At 39.1% G+C, this 18,475-nt stretch overlaps 1 protein-coding gene across 5 annotated transcripts in view; it reads right to left on the bottom strand.

Annotated features, from left to right (window-relative positions):
* The window catches only part of SMURF1 (SMAD specific E3 ubiquitin protein ligase 1), a 101,729-nt gene that overhangs the window by 22,577 nt on the left and 60,677 nt on the right, over positions 1–18,475 (bottom strand). For 2 of the 5 annotated variants that reach the window (XM_081036080.1, XM_081036079.1), the window contains exons 2-10: positions 9,262–9,300; positions 8,011–8,119; positions 6,698–6,831; positions 6,487–6,552; positions 5,167–5,242; positions 3,477–3,718; positions 2,616–2,700; positions 1,905–1,982; positions 862–1,008 (exon numbers count right to left, since the gene is read on the bottom strand). In XM_081036080.1, the coding sequence (XP_080892206.1) occupies positions 862–1,008; positions 1,905–1,982; positions 2,616–2,700; positions 3,477–3,718; positions 5,167–5,242; positions 6,487–6,552; positions 6,698–6,831; positions 8,011–8,119; positions 9,262–9,300 (976 nt within the window). The remainder of the gene's footprint in view (positions 1–861; positions 1,009–1,904; positions 1,983–2,615; positions 2,701–3,476; positions 3,719–5,166; positions 5,243–6,486; positions 6,553–6,697; positions 6,832–8,010; positions 8,120–9,261; positions 9,301–18,475) is intronic. The other 3 variants (XM_081036083.1, XM_081036082.1, XM_081036081.1) reach the window with 2 other exon arrangements.

The raw sequence follows: 18,475 nt of genomic DNA on the forward strand, positions 1-18,475 counted from the left end.
TAACAAAGGAGCTATCCTACTTCCAAGCAACAGCGTAGCTGATACATTACCATCGCTATAAATAAAGACAGCAACTGCTATCATTTGTCACGCATCGAGTAAGACACTGATCAGCACACTAGTAGCTGTGCCTTGGCGGTTAGAATTCAATGGAGTCGATGTGAAACGTTTTTCAAGCAGATTATAGTGGAGGGGGGCAATATGCACAAGAACAGACTACTCAAGTGAAATCTAATGGTCGCCATTCATTTTCAGAACCAACGGATATCTAAGCCCACCCATTAAAAGCAAAATTCCATAGAAGGACTAGGACTAGTAGAGAGATACAGTGGCATTTGTCTTGTTCATGTTTTGCTACTGATGTCGGTTGTCAATGAGAAGAGCCACGTGGGCTCTTATGTTCTAAGAACACAAGAAGCCTGGAACACTGGGCGTGGGAGCCAAGATAATTCCCAGTTATCTGGAAGGACGAGCACAGGGAAAGGCTCCTGCAAGTGGCATTGACTGTGGCAGCCCTTCTAGACAGTGATGAAAACCTCATTTTACTGCTTCTCACCCTAAGGGCCATGCATTTCATCATAGTGCACATGTGGAAGCTTTGGAAGTGAACCTGCATAATACTGCCATCGTGGTGAATTTCATTTTGGTTGAGAGAAAAGGGTGGCAACCGCGTGGCTTCAATGCTGCTCGTGGCTAACTTAAGAGTTTAAAACACGCAACTGTCCATCAGACATTTATCATATTTTGTTTTTGCTTATTCTCCACCAACAAACAATGCAGTAGATAAATTCAGAAAAATAGTAACAGAAAACATTCAATGATAAATAGAAGAGGTCAACAAAGATTTTGTAAAAGTCTTACTTCATGATGTGGTGTAACCTTGGGTCTGTAAACTGGGTTGTTCTGTTATTATGATCTACAAAATATATTCTCCCGGAAACTGTACTTCTGACTTCCCAACCTGGTGGCAGTGGTCCAAGTTCATCACAGTTCACGCTGTTAAGGTCTCTACCAAACAGAAGACACAGAGAGGTTTGTCCGGAGGCATGAGACCAGAACTTCAGCGAGAGGAGCCACAGGAGCCCATTAGCAGTGCGGCCGTGTCCCAGTTCTAACTGACAGCCATGGTGCTACTTACGCCAAACTCCCTGAGGCCGGGCCGCTGTGCTGCGAGTGACAGCAAAATCCTACAGATAAAAAGGCAACTTTCGGAGCCTATAAGCAGGACAGGGAACATGGTCTACTTGGAGAATAGCCTTTCTCAGACCTGAGACGGCCAAAGAGTAGGAAGCGCCTATATTGCCGGAAAACTATCTGAATTCGCAGGTTAAATGAAATGCTCAAGGTCTGAGAAGCTGCTTCGTTGAAAAGCCCCCAGACAGCCAAGTCTTTTAAAGCTGATGGGGATGGATTAACATGCATTTGACATCTCACAATTCTAAACAGCTATACCGGGAAAGAGTCACTCTCAGTTTTCAGTTGGCTTTGTTAAGAAAGTGTTTCTCATTCCAACCTCTTGATTAATTACTTCAGTATAATCCAGTCATATGGGAGCACAGTATTACTGACCAAGAGGCGTTTCCAATTAGCACAAATGACTGATATTTCCTGTGGTGGCTAACCACAGAGACACCTCGTCCATTTGCAGGTAATGTCCATTCTCACTATGAAAGGGAATCGTAAATTCAACATAGACTTGACAAATCAAAGACAGGAAGCTTGTTTTCAGATAAAGAAAATTATGAATGAAAAGGAAAGGAGCATTACTAAATAAATGTTATTAGGTAGTAATGCTATTCTAAAACAAACCAAAAAAATTTAAAAAGGCAAAGCAAAGAAAAACAAACAAACAAACAAACAAACAAACATAACTCTGTTACGGGTGGGGCGGGAGTCTCTCTGACCTGGGCTCAGATGTATGGCCTTGTAGAAGGAATTCGTATAGAAAAGCTTCATCTCCCCCAGGAATGGTCCCCAAGGGACTGAGGCAATAGGGACAGTAAAGTAGAAGAGAGAAAGGGTGATAGTCTTTATATTTCCTTTTTAACTATAGTCTTTTTACTATAGTCTTTATATTTCCTTTTCCTTCCTTTATTATGGAAACTTTTAAGCATATAAAAAGTAGAGAGAGACCATAATGAATAACCAACTTCAACAATTATCAAGTCATTGTCAACCTGTTTTAAATACATCCCTAATCACTGCCCCCACAACAATTATTTGAAGCAAATCCCATACATCCTATCACTTGTTCCATCAGTATTTTTAGTTTAAAATGAGAGCAACACAGCTTAAAGGGTTTATTGGCTTTTCAAGCCAGGGCATATTGGATTTAATCTAGGTATGAGGGCCTTTTCTGGTTATGTGATTTGATTTCAAGATACAGGACTGCTTTCTAAAGGCCCGTTGTACTCCAGCAGCTGCCGATTTACTAGATGGAGAGTCTGGAGATGGCAGCAGAGCTGGGACCCTCACCCAGGGAGCCCGAGTCCAGGACCCTGAGACGACGTCCTCTTTGAGCTGCCGCTCTTCTAAACTAAGGGGCTCTCTCATCCAGTCAGGGGATCCAGGCAACTGCTGGAAAACCGGCTCCGGCACGCACTGGAGAAACCTACCTTGGTATCCTGGGGTCGTGCCACGTGCTAACTCCAGTCTGTGTGTGCAAAAAGTAAACTTGCCCTTGCACTGTTGTTCTTTGTTCTGTGTAAGAAATTGGGGGGGAAGGGGGGAGATGGTGGTGGACACAATTACTTAGGTAAAATTCAGTTCCAAGGGGAGTTTTCAACCAATCCTCCAAGCACAAAGTCTAAGCTGTCTTTCAACATTCTTTAAAATTATCAAGGATTTGAAAGGGCAGTGGTTAACTTCTGCCCGACTTCCTCACATCACAAGCCCTATGCCAATGCTGGGGCCTGTCTTCCTTTCTCCTGTTCACACCTGGAGAGGCGTGTTCTCCTTACTGAGCCACAGCCTGGATGACACGCTGTTTATGTATCTAGTACCTAGGAGTGACCTTACCTTGTTCTCTATTACCTCTTTATGCTCTTACTTCTGGTATGATCTGCCATATCTCAATTATATTCCATCTCCTTAGGTTCTCCCTGTGATTGTCAAGTGATCCCTGTTTTTCACTCTTACCCCATACTGTCCTTTCCACATTCAAATCACAGAGCATTACAAATACCCTCATCTAGCCCACGTACCATCTTGATTTCCTTTGGTACTCATTTGCCTAAAATTTTCATACAATTGCTAAACTGGGAGATTGGGGCAATTGCTGACAAATTCGTGACAAGCAAGATTTACCACCATCTTTTCCCAGTTGTCTTTACATTGACACAACCATCGTAGGGCACAGCTCTGCAAACATCAGCATTTAAGGCAAGTACAAGTTACTAAAAAAGGTTGAAAAAAAAAATCAAAGCTCTCTGGAACACGGTAGATAAAGCTCAGGAGAGCAGGGTGAATTCTCTCACCGTAGCCTTCGGGCAGTTCTGGTGACTGGTGGCCATGTGGTCGGTTCTGAGGCGTCTGGAGTGACCCTCGGACCTCAGGATTTCGAAGTCGCTGTGCCTGAAGTCTTTGATCTTGACTTGGGGACTCCCCAAACCTGCAGTTCCCTCCGCCAGCAGCGGCACCGGTGCTGTCTGTGTATGGGGCTGGCTCCTCCATGAAGCAGCTGAGCGGCCTTCCGGGCCCGGAGTCCTCATACACGGTGCTGAAACGGGAAAGAGCACAGCACGCGTGGGCACGAAGACCTGGAAATCCACGGCATGCTCTCACAGCTGTTTATTTTGCTTTTCTTGAACAATGCCAAGTGCTTAGTTTCATAAAAATCAAAATGTCCTATTTAAATAGAAAGACTTTTGCATGAGGAACAAGTGGCCAAAAGGGAGCCATAAATAAAGTGCCATCAAGGTCACCTGCGGGGCTTCATCCTCGGGTAGAGCTGAATGACTGAAAAAACCAACTTCACACAATAAGGAGCTCATGAAATGTGATTTGATTTTTCTTGATTTAAAGTCAAATCCAAACATTCCGCTTCTCTTGTTATTTTCCACAATAATGACTGTAAGTACTCTTTAACATAAACCTTCAGCTCTGAACAATTTTGAAGACAATTTACCTTAATAGGCTATTTTCCCTATAAGCAAGTACTTTTAAAAAATACTTTACATTGAAAAATTTCAAATATACCCACCAATTGGGAGATGAATCCCCCCGACCCAGCTACGATGACAATTGGCTCGTGCTACTCTACCAATTCTTCTCTCCACTGAGCCATTCTGAAACCAATCCCAACATTTTCCCATTTCATCCTCGATTATTTCCACATCTACCTCTAGAAGGTCTTTTTCCATTATCATGACTAGAAAATGTACATTAATTTTTTAAATACCATCAAACACCAGTGTTCACTTTCTCCAGTCAATTGTCTCAATCAGGATCCAAACGAGGTCCACACTTGCATTTAGTAGGTATGTCTCTTAAGTCTCTCTTATTATTAATTTACAGGTTCTTTTCCTTCCCTGCGATTTACTTTCCTAGCAGTGTATTTGTGAAGACACTGGGCTGTGTCTTCTACACTCTACAGAGTCCCCTCTTCTAGATGGTGGTTGTTGCACCCCTGAGGGTTGTGCACCACATTCTTCTGTCCCCTGGATTTCCGTTAATGCCAGATCATCTCTCCTTTATGATGCTGTTAACAGCTACGAATGATGATCACTCAGCTTCATTAATTCATTGGGGATCGCCAAGTTGTGGACCAATGAGATTTTTTTGAGGTTTTTGGTTTTTCTTTTTAGGTGTTTTAGGGTTTTGTTTTTCTCCCTGGGTCACTATGAATACATAATGTTCATTTTTAATATATTTGACGTGTTTCAATCCATTGCAGTTATAATTCTTACTGATGTTCCAACTGATCCACCTCTGGCCAGTGAGAACCTCTTTAAATTGGATCCTGAGTCTTTTGGGCACAACTCCATTAGTCTTTACAACTTCCTTTAAACACAAGGAACCTGGATTCCAGTTTCACCCCAAAGTCCTTTCCTGTGTCTCAAGCATTCAGCACCCTGAAAAGCTGTGAAGGGTAACTTCACAGAGAGAGCGGGAGCAAGAGCCCAAGGTGGCAGAGAACTCAGCAGACATTGTCATGGTAATACGTACCCTTCATTTTCTAACAGTCCTCTGCAGTCTACCACAGACCCTCCAGTGCCTATTCTGTCTCGTGTCTGTAAACTGACTAAAACAGAAAAGAACGTCTTGCGTTAAAATCCAGTGGCATGGTATACAATTATAATACAATGAGCCATTGTAAATGTATAATTGATGCACATTATTTGTTTAAAAAGTGAGGCATGGACGTCTACACACACACATATATTCCTATGCTTTCATCCAGGAGCTGCAGACCACACCGCCTGGAACATTCCTTGTAAATGTGGAGCAGGAAGAGGTTCTGTGTTTTCCGTGCTCTCCATAAGCAGAACAGAACAAAATACTCACTTCCTGTAAGTTACCTATCTTTCAAGAAGGATACGACTAATGTTTAATGAAGGACACCGAGAGCACTTCCGGAATGTGCAAAGTCTAGATGAAGCTAAATATTTATTGTCGGTCCCTACTGTGAACAGCAAAGACATTTATAAAGTTGCTCCCACTTATTCATTTCCCCCAGCACCTCCCTCCGCAAAGAGGAGAAATCACAAACAGAAAAGCATTAAGTGAGAACTTTTCCATTATGACAGTTTCCAGGATGTATATACTCACTGCTCACTTATCTCGGGTCAAGTCTACATAAGACAATACCTAAAAGATTTGGGGTTGTAAGTCCCTCTGGTGTGTTGCTGACATACTATGTTTTCTTTGATTCCTCGCAATGTGTACAACCAGCAGACAGCATTTTAGAGTCACCCTAAAATGCTAATAAAATCTGAGTAAACAGGATGAGCTACTTAACAGACACATCATTTCCAACAGAATACCGCCAGTCAATACTGTAACAATGGCACACTTCATTTGTTCATTCTAAATAATTCAGTCCTCTCACTATAAAATCATATTGCATGGAAGTCTTCAGAAATCATCTTTGCTTTTTACATGGATGATGGGTCTTCCTGAAGAAACTATTTCTTAACTCTTGAATATGTGGCCACCAATCTTATCATCTACCCTTGGATAATACAATGACAAATTCATTGTCCATTAATGTGATGATAAAAATGACCCTGAAAATTATAACCCTAAGTCTTTTTGTACCTGAGTCATTTTAACTCAGTTTTCAATGACAGGTTGAAGGGAATTAGATAAAATAATAAAAACCACACAAGATGAAACGTTTTAGTACTGAAGAGATGGCCCACGTATGTGGTTTGTCCTTCGAAGTATGTCACCCTTGTCAGTGCCTGTATGTGTTTTCTCAGTGATGAAGAGCTGAATATTAAGTTCTGTAAAAGCATCTCTTTATACAGATGAGAAAGTTCTTACCCACTATTTGGCCACGAACTGCATCAGTATCTGAGGGATTTAGTTTGCATAGATCCAAACGCTGGTCTGCAAACAAACAATTGAAAACTTAACCCAGGGAAATGTTAACTAGGGAGGAAGGCAGGAATTCTGTATTCAGTATTCAAAAAAAAAAAAAGACTCATAAGCCTTCTTCAGTTGCATTAGAGGCAGAAAAGCGTTTGGTTCTTACATCCAGTATCTTTTAATCTGCTGATGGCATTGGACAGCAGCCGCACACAGCCCAGGAAGCCAGCTCCCTGCTTCTTATGAATTTTCTTGTGGTTCCACACGCTGATGGTTATGGAATCAGTTTTCCCAACATATCTGAAAGCAACATGTAAACTCATCTTTAATTGTATTTCTGAATTATAACAGCCCACTGAGATTTTATCTGATGGACTTGTTGGTATAGAAGAATCCTTTTAAAATAATGTTAGTTCTATATTCCACACGTAACAGGCACTAAATAAATATATGTCTACTAACTGCAACAGGCTGGGAAAAGAACTACAACCCATTATCTAAGAAGCAAATGTAGATAACCACAGAAAGATAATACTCTGGTAACAGAGATTTACTATATTTTACTAGTTCCAAAGGACAATGGCACGATTCATAAATGCCCACCAGTGTTAGGCTTACTACTGAACACTAGTTTGCAACAGGAGATTACTTAGAAACCCACAGATCCGTCCAAAGCACACTGATGGGGCCTAACTTGGACATTCACCCCCACTTATTCTCAGAGTAAGTCACCCACAGGACAAGGACTGACAACCGCTTTCCAGACCACTAATGGCACCTCAGTGCAACTGAAAGAGAGTCTTAGAATCCAGCTCCTAAAAATCCCATCCAAATCCAGTACAATTTGTGTTACTACAAAACCAATTATCATTATTACTTTGACAAAAATTTCGTAGCAGGGACATGAAAACGTAAGTGCAAGTAAAATAGTGGTTTTCAAAGTGCAATCCATTTTATGGATTAATGTAGGAAACTGTCTGATGGGGTGTAGGCTTATATACATTCAATCATACCAAACTATTTTCTCTTGCAGAAAATATATTTGTACTAAAAAGCACAATTAAAAAAAAATCATCAGAAATATATAAAATGTACATTTGCATAAGAAACATGTACAATAACAACAACAACAATAATAATAATGATGCATTTTTAAAGTAAAAACTCTACAACCAGGTTTAGGGTTTCACTGAGAAAACAGTAGTATATAGAGGATCTGAACTATGGACCTTTGGAAGATTGAAAAGTTTGAAGATCATAGTTATGAAAGCAAACCATAAAAAAATCTATGAAAATGTCAAACATAAAAACTTCCAAGAGTACGAATTCTAAAATTAGAGTACAAATATTCATTTGGCTATCCACGTTTGTTATCAGTTAGAAGTTAGAAATCCTTTCTTTTAATGACATGCTTCACTTTAAAATCTTGATACCTACTTTCCTGCTGCTCCCCAAATAGCTATGGAATATTCAACTCACAGATCGTAGTGCTGGTTCCACTTTGGGTCCAATGTGTTTTTCACAGTGTCCGTTGAGTGGCACTGCCCAGATCCGTCCACTACAATCTTTGCAAACGGGTCGGGGAGTCCTAGAGGAGAGGGGACAGCCACACTTGGATGAGGCTATACATCTACCAAGGTGACACAGAACAGTCTTGCAGGCTAAAGGGAGCTTCGAGGTCATCTAATTTGGTAACGATGATTACCCCGGTTTCTCTAATTTAAGGTTAGTTTTGATCTAGTTAGCTTTCTAAGAAAGGCAATCCAGTATGACGTCACCCTCAGATTTTTTGAGCCTAGAAAAAACTAGGCTTAAAGAAAATTATAAAAATAAGCTTAAATTCAAATTCCCATTTTTGATTATCACTAAGTAGGGCTAACTAAATGGAGAAAAGGTGTCTATAATTAATTGTATTTATACTTTCTAAAAAGGAACAGTGCCTAGAAATCTTGTTTACTGATTGTTGTCTATTTTATCTATGGAAACAAGTGCTCACCAAGTCTTAATAAGTTCCTAAATGAATCAGAAAGGATTACAAGATCAGAGAGGTGGCAAGGTAAGGGTTTGGAGACAGGCCTGTCTGTGAGCCACCCCTCTGGAGTTTCCTAGTGACTTGAATAAAGCCTGTGAGCCTAAGTTTCTTCCTTTAAAGTGTGAATAATACCACTGAAGAACTGAGCAGTGTTCTTGCGAGGATCAGAAAGAGTGTGAAGAATTTCATGCTACAGGCATACACTTTATAGTAGGTGAATTTCTTGAGTTAAGGGGTGTTTCCTTCCTTTAGAAAAGGATCCTCTATTTTTAAAAATCCCTTTAATTACAAGGCTTTTAAAATGTGATTTAATTGATAAAGTTTGATTAACAATTTTACTCAAACCCAGCTATTTTACAGAAAAATGTCTCATCTGTATTTGAACTGAGAACACTCCATCCAGCAGAAAGCAAAGCATTAATGGGTGGAAAGACAGAGGAAACAGGGTGTGGCCAGAATAGGGAATGAGAGAGGCAGAACGTTTTCTTGTCTGAGTTAAGAAATTCCGCGCCTTGGCGCTAAGGAGCCTTGGTGTGGTAGTCAACTGGGAAGTGAAGTTTGTCCAATCACGGGTTTCTATTCAGTCAGGGCAGGACTTTTAGGAGAATATACCCAGTTTTTTTAAAAAAAGTTTACAATTTCAGAAATATGTGAAGAATATTAATATTGTAAGAGAGCAAAAATGGGTGTTTACTTACTGAAGAAGTCTTTCTTTGCAAGGTTCTTGGCACACAATACTAAAAACAAACAGAAAACGCCAGGGTTAGCATTTATGGACGAGATTCTCACCACAGCTAGTAGCTATAGACTGAATTGTGTCCCCCACTCCCCCAAATTCATATGTTGAAGCCCCAACCCCCAATGTGATGGTATTTGGAGGCGGGGCCTTTGAGAGGTGCTTAGGGTTAGATGAGGTCACGAGGGCTCTCATGATGGGAGATGTCTCTGTAAGATGAGACCACAGCGCTCGCTCTCACTCTGCCCTCCGTGTGAAGAAGGTACAGTGAGAAAGTGGCCGTCTACAAGCTGGGAAGAGGCCCCTCATCAACGGGGGATTTTGCTGCCACCTTGAATCTGTCAGCCTCCAGAACTATGACAAACACATGTGTGTTATGTAAGCCATCTAATCCATGGTATTTTGTTATGTCAGCCCAAACTGACCGAGACACTGGGCTATATTTACAGTGGAAAAAAATTCTAAAAATTATCTTTGCCAATGATTGCCTTTCGAATTTGGTACTACATCAAACAAAAAACTGACAAGTAACAAAAAAGTGTTTTCTCCTCTAATCGGGAATCAATAACAAATACAAACTCTTTTAGTTTAAACTTAAATTCTGATTTAAACATAGACAAATATATCAATATGCTCTTATAATTGCTCAGTTAACTACCAATTCAAATTAAGACCTACAGTATTTACCTTTTTAGCCACTCCTAACAACAACAAAAGGAAGTGTGCGTTTTTGATATTATGATAAGTAATACAATTTTGTAAATGTAAACTTTGGTATGTTGGAGAATAGAAAGCAAGGGGCGCATGATAGAACATATGGGGACATCGCTCGGTATTGTGAAAAACAAATGACAAAATGTATGTTACGAATTCAGCACAATGTTGGCATATAGAAAGAATGCAATAAATGCTAGTGTTATTTTACTCAATTACTGTAAGAAATTTTGTCACCAGATCTGTTACATGATTAAAGCTACTGTATCAAGGGAAGATACACCAACGTCTCTTTTATACTGCTTCACAAATTTTGCTAATTTTTAAGAATACAGTGTTTTGTTATGAACCTATATATTACTTACAAAAATATATTCCTATAATATATATATAATTGTTCTGCAAACTTCACTCAGAATATTTTTATATAACTGCTTTATCAAGATATAATTCATGTACCATACAATTCATCCATTTAATGTGTATCACTCAATGGTTTTTAGTATACTCCCAGGGTTGTACCACCACCACCACCATCAATTTTAGAACATTTTCATCATCCCCCAAAGAAATTCCGTACTCATGAGCAGTCACTCTTTGTTTAATCTCAAATCCTACCAGTCCTAGGCAATCACTAATCTACTTTATGTCTCTGTGGATTGGCCTATTCTGGACATTTCATATAAATAGAATTATATAATATGTGGTACTCGGTGACTGCCTTCTTTCATTTAGCATAACGTTTTTCAAGTTCCTGTTGTAGCATATATCCATCCTGAACTGAGCAATGTTCCATTGTATGAATATACCACATTTTCTTTATCAAAGGATGGACATTTGGGTTGTTTCCACCTTTTGGCTATCCTGAAAAATGTTGTACAAGTTGCTGTATAGATATGTGTTTTACTTCTCTTGCAAACCCAAGAGTGGAGTTGCTGGGTTACATACATGTTTAGCATTTTGAAGAACTGTCAGACTGTTTTCCACAGCACGTGCACTATTTTGTGCTGCCACCAGCAGTGTATGTGTGTTCTGATTTCTCCGCATCCCCAACCAATCCTTCTTATTGTCTGGCTCTGTGGTTTATATGTCTGTGGTTTTAATTTGCATTTCTCTGATGACTAACGACTTTGAGCATCTTACTAGCCATTGCTTACTAGCTATTGATATATCTTGTTGGATAAATTTCTATTTAGATTTTTTTTTTTTTTTGCCTATTTTTATCTGGCTGCTTGCCTTTTTAGCTAAAGATAAAATATACTTTTCAGAGTTGCCAATAGTCTCCCATTCTGTGGCTTGCCTTCACTTTCTTGATGGTGTTCTTTGAAGCGGCTAAGTTTTTAATTTTGATGAAGTCCAATTTATCTGCTTTCTTTAGTTGCTTGTGCTTTGGTGTCATGTCTAAGAAGACTTTGCCTACGAAAAGTCTTAAAGATTTAGTCCTATATTTTCTCCTAAGAGTTTTATACTTTCAGCTTTTTCATCCCTTTAGCTACTCTAACTACTCTTAATACTCTTAAATTATTCTTACACTACTTTTAAATAGACATTTAGGTCTGTGATCTATTTTGAGTTCATTTTTGTGTATGATGTAAGAAGGGGTCCAACTTCATTTCTTTGCAGGTGGATACACACTTGTACCAGTAAGCACCGTTTGTTGCAACGACTATTCTCTCCCCATTGACTTGTCTTGACACTCTTCTTGAAAAACAATTCACTGTAAATGTGAGAGCTTATTTGTTGACTTTTAGTTCTATTCCGTTGATCTATGTATCTCTCCTTGTACCATGACCACACTGTCTTGATTACTGTGTTAGTTTGTTCAGGCTGCTATAACAAAATACTAGACTCAGCAGCTTATAAATAACAAACATTGACTTCTCACAGCTCTGGAGGTTGGAAGTCTGAGAGTGGGGTGCCAGCATGGTTGGATGAGGGCTCTCTTCCAGGTTGCAGACTTCTCACTGTATCCTCATATGGCAGAAGGGGCGAGGGATCTCTCTGGAGTCTCTTTTAGAAGGCACTAATCCTACTCGTTAGGGTTTTACCCTCATGACTTAAGCACCTCATGGTTTAAGTCACCTCATGACTAACCCTATCACCTTTGGGGGGCAGGATCTCAACACACAAACATTCAGACCATAGTAATTACCACAGCTTTGTAGTAAGTTTTGAAATTAGGAAGCATGTGTCCTCCAACTTTGTTTTTTCCAGAACTGTTTTGGCTCCCTGGGATCTGTTAAATTGTCATACGAATTTGGGGATCAGCTTGTCAATTTCTCCAAAAAAGCCAACCTGAGTTTTGATATAGATTTCACTGAATCAACAGGTGAATTTGGGGAGTATTGTCATCTTAACAATATCAAATTTTCTAATTCATGAACATGAGATATCCTCCCATTTATTCAGATCTTATTTAATTTTAACTTTGTTTTGTAATATTCAGAGTATAAATTTTATACCTTTTATTAAACTTATTCTTAAGTATTGTTTTGATGTTTATTGCGAATGAAATTGTTTTCTTAATTTCATTTTCATATTGTTCATGTCTAGTGTACAGAAGTACAACTGATTTTTGTATTTCAACTTGTGTCTTGCAACTCTGTTGAACTCATTTATTAGCTCTAATAATTTTTGTGGTTTGAATTTTCTCTAAAGAAATTCACATCATCTGTAAATAGAGACACTTTTCCGTTTCAATCTGGATGTCTTTTCTTTTTCTTGCCTGCCTGCTCAGAATCTCCAATACAATACTGAATACAAAGGGTGGGCATCCTTGTCTTGTTTCTGGTCTTAGGGGAAAGCATTCAGTCTTTCAACCACTGAATATGATGTTAGTTGTTGGTTTTTCATGGATGCCCTTTATTAGGTTGGGCAAGTTGTTTTCTGTTCTTAGTTTGTTTAGTGTTTTTATCATAAAGGGGTGTTAGCTTTTGTCAAATGCTTTTTCTTCACCTATTGGGATGATAACTTGGTGTCTGTCCTTTCTCTATTGATAGGATGTACTACATTAATTGATTTTCAGATGTTAAACCAACCCTGCATTCTGAGATAAATTCCACTTGCTTAGGGGACACAATCCTAATATGACACTGTATTCAGTCTGCTAACATTTTGTTAAGGAATTTTTTTGTCTATAGTCATAAGGGATATTGGTCTGCAGTTTTCTTTTTATTTTCCTTCACATTTTTTTGGTATGAGGGTGAAACGTACCTCATAAAATGAGTTGGGTAGTATTCCCTCTTGTTCTATTTTTCTTTTGAAGAGTTTGTGAACAACTGTTATTCATTCTTCTTTAACATTTGGCAGAATTCACCAATAAACCATCTAGGCCTGGTGTTTTTTTTGTAGGAAGCATTTTTCAATTACTAATCCAATTTCTTTATTTTTTTATAGGTCTATTCAGATTTTCTATTTCTTCTTGAATCAGCTTTGGTAGTTTGTGTCTTTCTAGAAATTTGTCAATTTCACCTAAGTTATCAATTTGTTGGCACAAAGCTGTTTACTGTATTCCCTGATAACCTTCTTTATTTCTGTATAGTCGATAGTAATACTTCCTATTCATTATAATCTTTATAACCTTCCCTTACAATGTAAATCTCTCTCCCCCCCGCCCCGCCAGTCTTTTTGGTGCATAGATCATAATTTATTACAGCTTCTGATGGTGTTTTATTTCTTGTTTCTCTAACTAGAAAAGTAATATATATTTGTAAAAAAGTGAAAATTTAGAAATGTGTAAATTGAAGATGCATGCCCCTAAAACTCTTTATTTAGCATTTTCCAGGATAGTCCCACATGCTTTTTATCCCCACTGAACTTTAGAATCATTTTAGGCAAGTTTAAAAAAATTACTTAATAAATAAATTTTGGGGGAATTTACTTCTTTACAATATTGAGTATTACCATTCTTGAATGCAGTATATTTATCCATTTATTAAATCTTCCTTTAATGCCCTTAAGTGAAGTTTTAAAGTACTTCATAAAAGTTTTCCACATTCCTAATTGGGTTTACTGTTGACTCTTTTTGTTGTTGCTGTTATTGTGAATGGGAGTGCTCGTTTCATTGCATTTTCTAATTGTTATTTGCACATAGAAAAGCTTTTACTTACATTCATTTAAATACGCCCTTTTTCCAACTCTAAAGTGGGCCTGTGATGTTCTGTTTCCTTCAACTTCCCTTTTCCCCCCACAGCCTTGAATGTCTCAAGGACCCTCATATCAAACTCGAAGTGTTCAAAACTGAAGTTGAAATCTTCCCACTCTGCCTGAAAACCTGGATTCATTACTTCAGAGATCATCAGCAAACACCCGTCAACTGCACAAGCCAGAAATCTGTGAGTCACACTTTTACTTCTCCGTCTCTCTCCAATGTGTTGATGTCTTGCCATCTCTACCCTTGTTCAAGACCCCAATATTAGCCATCACAAAGTAATCCTTTCAAAATTTCAATCTCATGTCTCTTTCCTTCTTAAAAATTCCACAGAGACTTCCTATTGCAAAACTCCAGACATGTCATGCTCTGACCCTCATCTACCTCAACTCTCCAGCCTCAAATATTATCCACCAGTTTTGGGCTCTAGTTTTTCTGAGGTGCTGGTGCTGGATTGCTTCTGACTGGAAGAATTCTCGTAACATCTCAAAAAGATTAATCTTTGTTCATGTTTAAAAGACTAGCAATGTTTTCACTTAAGGCTCACTCCAGTGGAATTTGGTTTTATCACAAAGTGGAAAAGGTTTCAACAGTGTCAGCAGAAGATTATTTTGCTTCAGTTGTGTGCAAAGATCATTTGGGGTCATACTGAATCTAGTTTGGTTAATGGCATATGATTTCTCCTACCCGAATAATTTTGTGATCTTGAGATAGAATTCGCTTTGTCCACCCTAAGAGATATCATGATAAAAGATAATTTATTATACAGTGTAAAACCCCACACTATCTGGCTATACCACTCATTTTTAAACGAATACATATATTGTACACCAATAATAAGGGAGGTTCTGGGGATGCAACAATGAACGGAGACATTTACTCGTACAGAAAACGAAGCCTAGTTTTTCAGTGTAGACCAGCACATGGTTGCTTCAACTTCAATTCTGAAGTGTCCCTCTTGGAATCATGCTGCTCTTACATCCCATAATTTCTAAATCACATACCAGAGTTTCCTAATGTTGGGGATGAAGTAAGCGCAAATTACATAATGGTCACTTAGCATCTCAACATACATGGAAGGGCAGTGTTTTGCTATGTTGTACATTCACAGTTAGTTAGTAAGCCAAGCTTCTTTACCAGGTCCCTGACAAAAACACAGGGTCTCCCAAATAGTATTTGTGGTTGTAATTTTTATTCTTTTCTCCTCTTATATTTATGTGTCACCAAGTCCTATCTTTTCTTTCTTCTAAATGTCTCTTGAACTTGTCCTTTCCCCTACTTTTGTACCCACTCTCCTAAAGCACCCAGGGCAGGTGTCATTTCCCCCCACTTTATTGGTGGAATTATTAAGACTCAGCAAGACTCAGCAGCCGTCCCCACTTCCACCCCCACCTCACAGTACACTATCACAGCGGCATCACAGGTGTTATCTGAGTTTGAAATGAAATCCTCTCTTTATTTGTATGCTGCTTCATGTCTGGCTCTCCCCTACAAAAATACCCACTGGAACAAGGCCTGTGATGTCTTTTGTATTCACCACTGTATCCAGGTATGGTGCTCGCGGGGGTTGCTTTCAAAATGCTTGCTGAATAAATGAATTCGGTAATAACTGTTTTTCCTTAACTAACTACTCACTAGAACAAAAGCGCCAAGAAGGCAGAGACCATTCTCCTGAACGGTTACATTCCTAGCATGGAGCACAAGGCCTGGCATGAATTAAATGTTCAAGAAATGTTTGCTGAAATAAATGAATAAGTGCCTGAATGAATGAATGAATAAAGGAGATAGTTTTGCTAGAGCCCCTCTGTGGTGCGTCTGGCCGCTATCCCATACCCCCCCAGGAGTCCAGGGCCTGGCAGCTTTGCACATATACTGTTGCCTGACAGGTCTTGTTCTTCGGGAAGGTCTATGCTATTCCTTATGGTACCATTAGTGATAGCTGGTTGGCACGAAGAAAAAAAAACCGTTCCCGTACAGTTTCAAACCAGGACTAATAGTACAATGAGGGAGAAATAACAGGCATGCCAAAAAAACAAGTCAAGTCCAGAGGGCATTTGGAACTTTTTGTCTGAACCAAGCCCTTTTTAATGAACAGTCATTTTTACACTTTAAGGGATGATTTCGGAGGACTGATTAGTCCATTACATTCCTGAGGGACATATTCACTTTTACATTTTAATCTTAAAATGTTGCTTTTCTTGATACCCTGGATTTGCCCTGCAGAACCTACAGGTCTCACAGGGAGCAATTTCCTGTTGGCTTTTGTTTGATTTCTTCCCAAGTATTACTGGCTATATACCTCTGCCCTGGAAGGTAAAAAAAAGTATCTCATTTAAAGTCTCTGTCTTTCAGAATAATTTTCATTTCCAGATCATGTTTCTGTCTCACACAAACCAAATGGGATGTTTTTCAACCATGTTAGAGTGGCTCAAATGCATCAATAGTCTGGGTGATTCTACAGGTGGAAGCCTATTTCCTTGCTTTAGAAGATAGGAAAATTCAGGTTTTCATTAGTGAAAGTTTTATCTAAATATTTAAAGTTATATTCCAATAGTAATCAGTTCTTAGATCAGTTAATTATCAATGTTTTCTCCCTAAACACATTAATTTTTCCATCCAAATGTACTTATTCAAATACCACATTCAAAGACAATGTTTATGGGCCGGCACGGTGGCTCAGGCGGTTGGAGCTCTGTGCTCCTAACTCCGAAAGCTACCGGTTCGATTCCCACATGGGCCAGTGGGCTCTCAACCACAAGGTTGCCTGTTCAATTCCTTGAGTCCCACAAGGGATGGTGGGCAGCGCCCCCTGCAACTAAGATTGAACACAGCACCTTGAGCTGAGCTGCCACTGAGCTCCCAGATGGCTCAGTTGGTTGGAGCGCATCCTCTCAATCACAAGGTTGCCAAGTTCGACTCCCTCAAGGGATGGTGGGCTGCGCCCCCTGCAACTAGCAACGGCAACTAGACCTGGAGCTGAGCTGCGCCCTCCACAACTAAGATTGAAAGGAGAGCAACTTGAAGCTGAACAGCACCCTCCACAACTAAGATTGAAAGGACAACAACTTGAAGCTGAATGGCACCCTCCACAAGTAAGATTGAAAGGACAACAACTTGACTTGGAAAAAAGGCCTGGAAGTACACACTATTCCCCAATAAAGTCCTGTTCCCCTGCCCCAATAAAATCTTAAAAAAAAAAAAAAAAAAGACAATGTTTATTAACTCTGACACTTCAGCTCTAGCTGTCTAGTGCGTCATCTCCTGAAAAGCACAGGGTGATTTTCCATGATTTTACAACCAGGAACTAAGGAGCACTTTGCAACTTGAGCTTCCAAAACCACCCTAGAAAGCAGACTGTCTCCCAGGCAACCATCTGACTAATATCTCTGCCACAACATTTGATGAAACCTATCAATGGAATCACAGTGGACGGTTTGGAAGGTTTGGAAACTTAGTCACTGCTTTGTGAAACTTGAAAAATGAAATCTAATTCCCTGTAGTATAACTAATAACAGAAGCTAAAATTTACTGAAATTTTTTACAAGGTAATTAATTAGGCAACTATGCTAAGTATCTGACATGCATGATAGAATTTATTCAAAACAATTTCACGAGACAGTTACTGTTATCTGTTCATTTTCTTGATGGGAAAACTGAAGCTTTAAAAGATTACATAACTTGACCAAAGTCACAGTTACTAAACGCTGCTGCTTCTGAATAGTGAATCCATTTATCCATTTAAATATTTCATGATTATATATATAGGCCAAGCCTATGTTCTAAACTCTGAGGATTCTAGAAGAACAACAACAAAAAGTTGCTTGTCCTGAGGTACGTCCCATGCCTGAGGGTTTGATATTTGAAGAAAGTAAACTAAGATCATTATAAAACACACACACACACACACACACACACACACACACAAATTGCTTAAAATTGACTTCTCAAGCTCGGACTATTTCCTAGTTATACATAAAATAATGCTCAACTTTGTCAGTAAGGAAATGAACTTTAACCAAAAAGCCTGCCATTAAGTAAATTATACTACATTGTCACCTTAGGAGGAAACTGAATGATTTCCATTAACAGGAGATAATCCCAGGTTAATAGGGAGAAAAACCCCACATAAATCCAAACATCCTCAGCTACCTGACTCCTGAAGACCTATTCATATAAAATGAAGCTGTGTTCTTCTGACTGAGGAAACCATTTTAAACAAGGTGATAACTGCTGAGAGTAAAGGGGAAATTGAGAGATTTACTGGGAAGAAAGCTAAAATGAAGCAAGCAAATCTACAACTTGATAGTCACAC

Source organism: Rhinolophus hipposideros (genome assembly GCF_964194185.1).
Source record: "Rhinolophus hipposideros genome assembly, chromosome: 23".
NCBI lineage: Eukaryota > Metazoa > Chordata > Mammalia > Chiroptera > Rhinolophidae > Rhinolophus > Rhinolophus hipposideros.